Genomic DNA, 9,499 nt, shown 5'->3' with positions numbered 1-9,499 from the left:
TAGGAGTCTGTTATGAGTAATACTACATACAGTCACTTTTGCGTATTCCCTGCACACTCCACTGATATGATTGATTGGATTAATTTTTTTTTTAATACACAACCAATCATTTCACTGAAATGCACAAAGGAGTCCACAAAAATGACTGCATATAGAATTTTTGGTCTGTGGTTATTCCTCACCATTTCCTTTCTTCTCACGTAACCTATTTGGCACAGACATGAACCCATACGGGTTGCTTAATAATTGCCATGTAAAATAGAATTACACTGTGGAATATTGAAAAAATAATAAGTATTTTAAATAAGAGTGCCAAAAGATTTGCTTATACAGCAACTATATGAGAAAGACATTAAGACATATCCATGTGACAACAGCCCACGCGAACAAGATTTATATCTTATTATTAGGATTAAGCTAAATAATCCTCAATCAGTTGCTCTGAAGATGGTTGGACAAACAAAATCGCATTGCTTTCTCTTTTTACAAGATCTCCAAGTCAAGCTCACACCCATTATGAGGTTGACAATAGATCTCTTTATTCTCTTTGTTCTACAATTCGGAAAGTTTTCTTTAATCAGTCGTGCAATGTATCTAGGGTGTGGGGTTTACCAGTAGTCGTTGCAAGAACAAGATCCGTCTTTGAAATGATGGAAGCGATTCCGATCCCTAACTATGATTTCTCTATTATAGACCCTTGAGATTATCTTTGTGGCATTGTGGCAGTCTGTACATACTCTAAGATTCTTCGATATTCGGATTGTAGTTCCGGGTGGAGTTCTGATAAGACCAAAGGCAATGGCCAACTTCTCACTATGGTGAGAGACTGAAGCTTCCTGATAATCTTCCTCAGCATCCAGTCTTGCATCTGCAGGGTTAGGCTCATAGCCCGCTGACTTTATCTGTTTCATCATGTCTTCGATTGTGCTATATATCTCCTTAAAATCAAGATGTCCATCATCTTCCGTTAAAAATTCATGAACTACTCCATCTATCTCGATCAAGCTACAACCTGGTGCCTTTTTAATTCTCTGCTGCCGCATCTGACTCCTCACCCTCAGTGCATCCTCACGTCGACCAATCACTGCATAAATATTTGATAGAAGTATGTAATCCCCACTATGAGCAGGCTCCAATATGGTTATGTGCCTGAATGATGCTTCTCCGATTTCAACATTTTTATGAACCCTGCATGAAGCCAACAGTGTTCTCCAAACAACAGCATTGGGTTGGATGGGCATGTTCTTTATAAACTGATATGCCTCTTCTATCAACCCCATTCGACCAAGAATATCAACCATACAACCATAGTGCTCAATTCTTGGCTCAATGCCAAAGTCTTTAGTCATGCTGAAGAAAAGACTTCGACCCTCATCAACCAGACCTGCATGGCTGCAAGCAGCAAGAGCAGCAATGAAAGTTACATCATTTGGTTCAATATTCTTTCCCCGCATCATATAGAAGAAATCAAGAGCCCTTTTCCCCTGTCCATTACTGGCAAGACTTTGAATTAGTGCTGTCCATGTATATACATTTTTCGTATCCATGTTTGTAAATACTTCAATAGAACTGTCTACGGACCCACATTTTGCATAGAAATCTATCAGTGCAGTTCCAAGGTTAACAGTGAGTTTCATTTTCTTCTTCTTTATATAGGAATGAGCCCATTTACCGGTATTAAAAGCTCCAAGGACGGCACAAGCATCAAGAACACTGACCATGGTGACCTCATTGGGCTCCACAATGGCCCTTTGTTGCATTTCGTGAAACAGGTCGAGAGCCTCTCTACATCTATTTGCTTGGCTATATCCAGAAATCATGGCACTCCATGCCACAACATCTCTTTGACCCATCTGGTCAAACAGCCTTCGTGCAGTATCCACCTCGCCACATTTTGCATACATATCGACAAGAGAAGTCATCAAAGGAAGGTTTTTCTGTAGTCCATTTGCCTCTATATGCTCGCTAATCCACTCCCCTAATTCCAAATCAGCCAACCTCCCACACGCTGTCAGAACACTAATCATCGTAACCTCATCAAAGCAAACACCCGATTCTCGCATTCTACAGAATAACTTCGAAACCTCCCCCCAGCACTCACCCTTCGTGTACCCAGCAAACATCGAATTCCATGCAACAACATCCCTCGTCAACATTGCATCAAACACCCGACGAGCAACCTCAACTCTACCGCAATTTGCATACATGTGAATCAAGGTGTTCTCAACATAACCATTTGATCCAAACCCGCATTTCACAAAGTGCGCATGGACTTGTTCACCTTCCCTCAGTGCTCTTAATCTAGAGCAAGCCTTTAAGATGCTAGGAAAAGTAAACTCATTGGGTTCTACCGAGCTTTCGAGCATTTTTCTGAACATAAGCACAGCCTCATGAGGGGATTGCTTATAAGTTAGGCCCCTAATGATGATGTTATAAGCCGACGAGTCGGGTTCTTCCATTTCCCCGAAAATCGAGAGAGCATAGTCCATGCTGCTGGGGAGAAGAATGGCGGTGGATTCGAGGAGGTTTTCAGCAACTGCCGGGTTAAGGACGAGGCGCGTTTTGAGAAGGTGGGCATGGATTTGGTTGATGTCTTTGGTGGTTTTGCATTGTTCTAATATCAGCGCTCTTGAATTTTCCGGGAACTGGGGAATGGCGGTTACGGCAGCTAGAGGCTTGGCTGGAAAGACAGAAAGTGTACAAGGCAATTTGCCGCTGTGCATCGCATGGAAAGCAGTCGAACTGGGTTCGCTAATAGTAAAATCGGTCTTAAAAAATCAAACGGAACCGAGTTCAAAGATACGTCTTTAGGTACGTATTTTGTTTATAACTTAAAACTTAAATAAAATATTATTCTTATATAATTTTTTAATATTAATTTTATTATAAAATTTAAAAAAATTAAATTATTTATTATATTTTATATAAAAATTTAAAAAAATTATAATAATTATATAAAATGAGATAATTTGATTTTGTATAATCAAATTGGACCTAAGAGTACTATACATGTAATGATCTTTTATACAATTATATTTTAAAGCAAGTAATTTTATTTTAATAAATTATTTTATAAAAATATCATTTATTTAAAATATAATTATATAAAATAGTTATATATCTATCATTTTTTAATATATGAATAATCATAAACAAAAATCTAAAAATATAAATATTTTTTTTTTTTACATTAATAATATAAATCTTCCTTGCTTGACCGAATGAAAAATGCAAAAAATCATCTGACTTTGGATTTGCTGGTGGTGGTTGTGCACTTGCTAGTTTGGTAATTAGAATCTCAAATACTCCACTACTATTCATTATTTTTTACTTACTTTTTATTATTTTTTATTACTATTCAATATTTTATCATTTCTTTTTCATTATTATTTATAAAATATCTAAAATCACCTCACTATCCAAACGCAATCTTAATCATCTCAATTTGCATCCTAACATTGCCAATGTGAAACACTTGAAAAAGTATGAGCACTTTTGCATACACCAAAAAGGGTCCGGAGAAAGTGTCCTAACATGTGCATTTTACTTTATTCTTTTTCTTTTCTTTTTTTTATGCATTTTTTTAATCATCATAAATCGGTTTGGGTATTGAGACATACTCAACACTTCTCAATAATCTTTACTACTATTTATTATTTTATTATTATTATTTACCTACTTTTTACTACTATTCATTACTATTCACAACATATCTCAACACTCAAATCCAACTTTATAAAAAAATAAACATTATTAAAAGAGAAACACTACTTTGCCGCTTGTTATTTTAATTTTTTTACTTAATGATTAAGAAAGTAATTTTAAGTGTATTGGGTATTTTTTTAATATTTAAATATATAAAAAAATGTGAAAAGAAAAATGAAAAAAAAATATTCAATATCTACTAGTGGTAATTAACAATGAGCGGTGCTACTTAGGCAATAGAATAGCACTGCTCTTATTAAAAACCACTTTCTTAATTATTAAATAAAACAAATTTTAAAAAAAAAAAGTTATCAAGACCGTATCGGGACCCAACATTCGGTAGACATATCATTTTTCAAAAAGTATTTAAGGAATCACTATCTTGATAGCAAGTGATTTGGATGCCCATTATGCCCCAATCAATGTATTATTATTAATTAAAGTATCTTCCAAGGAAAAAATTGTGATCCTCCTCCCTTTTCTTAGGTTTGTATTTCATCATAATAAGTGCTTGAATCTAATGCTTGATATTGACAAAAAGATGCAGCATTAGGTGCGGTGCACCTTATCATGTAAAGAACAAAGAGATTTTCTCCTTCTTTTTTTCTGTCTATAAATTGTTAGTGTCCATTATCCATACAAATTTGTAGCAAAACAATGAGTTGGAGATGTGGTTACTCTCTCCATCACCATGATGGCTGGGAACCAATTTCCATCATCACTTCCCATGATTATTACCATGATCATTTTCAAAGCAGGAAGAGCATGCTTATTGTTCTCAGTGATGTCTCCCAATACCCAAATAATCTTAGGACCTTCAATAGCAAGGCAACTTATCAAGAAGAAGATGATCATGATGCTCTCCACAAAAATCATTCCAAGAATCTAACCCCGCGATTCCTAGAAAAGCTTGACGAACTTGAAGAAACCAACTCAAATGAGGAAGCCGATGGCCACATTAAGAATAAGCGCAAGGATAGAGAACTTTGCAAGCAGAGATCTAAAGAAACCAAAGAGAATGAGGTTGTTGGCTTCATTCAGAAGCTTAGAAGAAGCATAAGGGTCTTGAGCTATGAACTTTCAAAGTGAAATAGGCTTGTAAGTATGCTGCGTGGTTGGTTGGCAAGTAAAGCACCTTAGATATGGGTGTTACTAGCTAACACTAAATAACATGCCATGCCTCTCCTAAGTGTCACCAAACTTGTTTATGTGACAAGCAAACCTTTGGTAAGCACTAGGCGTGGTGTGTATAAAAGATTTTGGAATCCTACTTGCTCAATAATCTTTTTGTTATGGTTAGTGGAAATTATTTAGATAAAGGCACATGGCAATAGATGATTGCACATGTGGGAAGACTCAAGTATTCAGACTGCTGAGGTGTAACAGAAATTGATTATGTACACTCTAATTGTAACTTATAAATAGAGGCCTCCAATTTGTACTCGAGGGAATAAGAGACACTAAGAAATACAGAGAGAACTGAGAGAGAATAAGTCTTGAGTGCAAGAAAGCTCCAAGATTAAGAGGTGTGCATGAAAGGAAGTATTCTTGTAATTCAATTGCTGTGTATTGTTCTTCATCAATAAAGAGAGCTTCTTTGACTGTTGCTACTGTGAATATAGATCACTAGGATCGAACAACATAAATTTCTTTGTGTTATGTGCATTGTTTTACATTGTTTTTCAAGTTCATTACAGGATTCTTTATAAGTCTTGGCATTTGAGTTGGTGAGGTTAAGATCAACAAAACTCAGGATTACAACAAGTGGCATCAAAAGCCAAGATCAAATTGAGACTGCCAAGTTCAATGTAGAGAAGTTTAATGAAAAAAATGATTTTGGGTTATGGAGGATCAAGATGAGAGCTCTTCTTGTCCAATAGGGTCTTCAAGATTCTCTTCTTGGTGAAAAGAACATGAGCTCTTTGTCTGACAAAGAAAAATCTGAGATCTTGCAAAAGGCTCACAACACACTAATCCTTTCCCTAGGTGACAAAGTCTTGAGGGAGGTTGCTAAAGAAGATACAGCAGCAGGGGTATGGCTTAAATTGGAAAGTCTATACATTACCAAATCTTTGGAAAATCGACTCCATAAGAAGATCAAGCTTTACACCTTCAAGATGACCACAAGTATGTCTATGGAAGAACATCTTGTTGAATTTAACAAGATCATTTTGGATCTTGCAAACATAGACATTGACATAGATGATGAGGATCAAGCCATTCTCCTACTAAATTCTTTAGATAATTCATATGCAAATTTTAAAGAAACCATTATGTATGGTAGAGAAAGCTTGACCTTAGATGAAGTTCAGCTGATCTTGCACTCAAGAAAATTGGAAAACAAGACCGACACTAAAACAGAAACTTGGGAAGGTCTTATAGTAAGGGGTAGATCAGAAAAACAAAGTTACAAGGGAAAAAATAACAAATCAAGATCAAAATCAAAAGGGAAACAATTAAAGTGTTTTGTATGCCATAAAGATGGACACTTTAAAAGAGACTGCCCTGAGAGGAAACAAAACTCAGGAAACAAACCCAAAGGGGAAGGAAATGTTGCTGTTGTATTGGATGGATATGACAGTGCTGAAATACTAAATGTTTATGAGGTAGATTCAGGAAAGGAATGGATTTTAGATTTTGGGTGTTCATTCCATATGTGCCCCTCAAAGTCATGGTCTGAAACCTTCATTGAACTAGATGGAGGGCATGTGATACTTGGTAACAACAAGTATTGCAAAATTTTGGGAATAGGGTCAGTCAGATTAAAATTGCATGATGGTACGGAAAGACTTCTAAAGGAAGTGAGATATGTACCAAAACTGAAGAGAAATTTAATTTCTCTTGGAATGTTTGATAAATCTGGGCTCACTTTCAAGTCAGAACCTGGGGTGTTAAAGGTGGCAAAGGATTCTCTGACAGTAATGAAGGGATTATTAAAAATGGCCTTTATACACTAGTAGGAAAAACAATTATTGGTGAGGCATTGTCTGTCCATATTAGTATAGAAGACAAGGTTGTGTTATGGCACAGGAGATTGGGGCATGTAAGCTAAAGGGGTCTTCAAGAACTTCAGAAGCAAGGTTTGTTGGGTGAGAAAAGATTGGGAGAACTACCATGCTATGAAGATTGCATACTTGGAAAAGCAACAAGGGTTAGTTTTAAGTCTGTAGTCCATCAAACCAAACATGTTTTGGATTATATCCATTCAAACTTGGGGGGACCTGCAAGGGTCAGTTCTCATGGTGCATGAAACTTTTTTTTATCCATCATAGATGACTACTCGAGGAAGGTGTGGATTTATATCCTTAAAAACAAAAGTGATACATTTGTTAAGTTCAAGAAATGGAAAACTTTAGTTGAAAACCAGGTTGGAAGGAAGGTGAAGAAACTCAAAACTGATAATGGATTAGAGTTCTTATCAAAGGAGTTCAACACTTTTTGTCAAAAGGGTGGAATGGCTAGGCACAAGATAGTGAGGGAAACCTCTCAACAAAATGGTCTAACTGAGAGAATGAACAGAACCATTTTAGAGAAGGTGAGGTCCGTGCTATCAAACTCAGGCTTACCAAAGTCATTTTGGGCAGAAGCTGCTACTACAACAATACATTTTATAAATAGAAATCGCTCATTAGCAATTGACTTCAAGACTCCACAAGAAATGTGGTTTGGGAACCCTTCAATATATGATTACTTGAGGGTGTTTGGATGTGTTGCTTATCCTCACTAAAAAACAATCGAGCTAGAACCTCGAGCACTTAAGTGCATTTTTGTGGGATATCTAGAAGGAGTCAAGGGCTACAAGCTGTGGGTTGATGAACCTAAGAAACAGAAATGTATAGTTAGTAGGGATGTGACCTTCAATGAACTACAAATGGCTTGAGTACAGAAAGAAACAACTGAAATAAAAAAGAATCTCACATCTGATAATATGCAACTTGAGGTGGAGCAACTAGAAACCACACCAGCTCAACTGGATGATCAAGTTGGGAAAACTGAGGAAACAAGCTCAGTTGACATGGATCAAGGTGGAGTTAATTCCTACAATCTAGTGAGGGACAGACAAAAGAAGGTAATCAAACCACCTCAGAGGTAGTGTCAAGTAGAATTAACTGCTTTTGCACTAACTGTCGCACAAGAGGTTATTGACATGGAACCGAGGTCTTATAAAAAGGCTATGGCAAGTAAAGAAGCTCATAAGTGGAAATCAGCCATGCTTGAGGAAATGGAGTCTCTTAGTAAGAATAAAACTTGAAAACTAGTTTCTAAAACAGAGAAAATAAAGTTAGTAGGATCCAAATGGATCTACAAAAGACAGAAAGGAATACCAGGGGTTGAGGGTCCACGGTATAAGGCAAGTTTGGTAACTAAAGGGTTCCCTCAGAGGGAAGGAATAGACTATAATGAAATATTTTCTCTAGTTGTGAAACATAGCTCCATCAAACTACTGCTATCTTACATTGCCTATGAGGATCTGTACTTAGAACAATTGGATGTAAAAATAGATTTCTTGCATGGAGATCTTAATGAGGTAATATACATGCAACCACCAGAAGAGTTTACTAATGAAATCAATAGAGATCAAGTATGTTTACTCAAGAAATCTTTATATAGACTTAAACAATCACCTAGGTAGTGGTATAAAAGATTTTGATTCACACATGATTGAACATGGTTTCAATAGAAGTGGGTATGATAGCTGTGTGTCTTCCAAGCAATCTAGGGAATTTTTTGTATATCTACTACTGTATGTAGATGACATGCTCATTGCATGTAAAGATTCAAATCTAATTGAACAAGTCAAGTGCATATTGAAGTCAGAATTCGAAATGAAGGAACCGGTGCCTACCAAGAGAAATTTGGGTATGGAGATAGTAAGAGATAGGAAAAACAGACTACTCTACTTATCTCAAAAGACATATATGTCAAAATTCATTAGAGATTTGGTTTAGATCAGCTAAAATCAGTAAGTACTCCCATGGGGCAACACACATAACTGTTAGTCACTCAATCACCTCTGTTGAACCCAAGATTTCAAGTTTCATGTGATTATAAATCTACACATAGATTTTGATGATAACAAATGAATTCAAAGAATAAAGGAGTTTCAAGCTCAAGTTGTCCACACAATGGAGTCAAGCACATCAAAAAACCAAGCATGAGCAAGAAGGAAACAAGTTCACATTAAAGTCATAGAGTAATGTTGTAAATCTCTTAAAATTCAAAATTAGGATTAATGCTCAAAATTAATATTTTATCATAAAGCATTAAAATACATTTTCCACATATGCATGAATATTTTTGAAAATTAAATTTGAAAATTTTGAAAGATGATTGATTGTCATCTTTTACATGTGCATGCCTTGATTAAAGGGTTGAACTTTGAAAATATTAAAGATGATTGATTGTCATCTTTCACATATGCATGTTTTATTTGAATATTTTCAAAAGTGATTGATGCTTTTTTAGACTTATACAAAAAGTAGATGATTTTGTTTGAATTTTGTGAAAAGTAAAGTGTGCTCCTTTTGTCATATGCAAAAATTAAAAGATTAGGTTTGAATTTTTTGAAAAAAAAAGTGTGCTCCTTTTTGTCATATGTAAAAAGTAAAAGATTATGTTTGATTTTTTTGAAAAAGTGAATGATGTTGTCTTTGACATGTAAATCTTTTTAAATTTAAATATGAAGTCTCATATGCCTATAAATAGATCATTTGAGAGCTTCACATTCACAACACCAAGAGCATACAACATTCATTCAAAACTTTCATTCTCTCTTCTCTAATCATTGAGCCTT

General features: G+C 35.5%; 1 protein-coding gene across 1 annotated transcript; it reads right to left on the bottom strand.

Moving 5' to 3' along the window:
* Positions 1-277: 277 nt before the first annotated feature.
* Positions 278-2,795, bottom strand: LOC122282915 (pentatricopeptide repeat-containing protein At2g29760, chloroplastic-like). The gene has a single exon (XM_043094981.1). The coding sequence runs from the start codon at positions 2,721-2,723 to the stop codon at positions 609-611; it is 2,115 nt and encodes a 704-aa protein (XP_042950915.1). The 5' UTR covers positions 2,724-2,795; the 3' UTR covers positions 278-608.
* Between the last annotated feature and the right edge of the window lie 6,704 nt (positions 2,796-9,499).

Source organism: Carya illinoinensis, chromosome 11 (genome assembly GCF_018687715.1).
Source record: "Carya illinoinensis cultivar Pawnee chromosome 11, C.illinoinensisPawnee_v1, whole genome shotgun sequence".
Taxonomy (NCBI): Eukaryota; Viridiplantae; Streptophyta; class Magnoliopsida; order Fagales; family Juglandaceae; genus Carya; species Carya illinoinensis.
Note: the sequence above shows the minus strand (reverse complement) of the source record. Positions and strands in the feature narration are given on the sequence as shown.

What these genes read in the sequence shown, in the direction of transcription:
- LOC122282915 (XM_043094981.1), bottom strand. Translation starts at nt 2,723, where the DNA reads ATGCACAGCGGCAAATTGCCTTGTACACTTTCTGTCTTTCCAGCCAAG.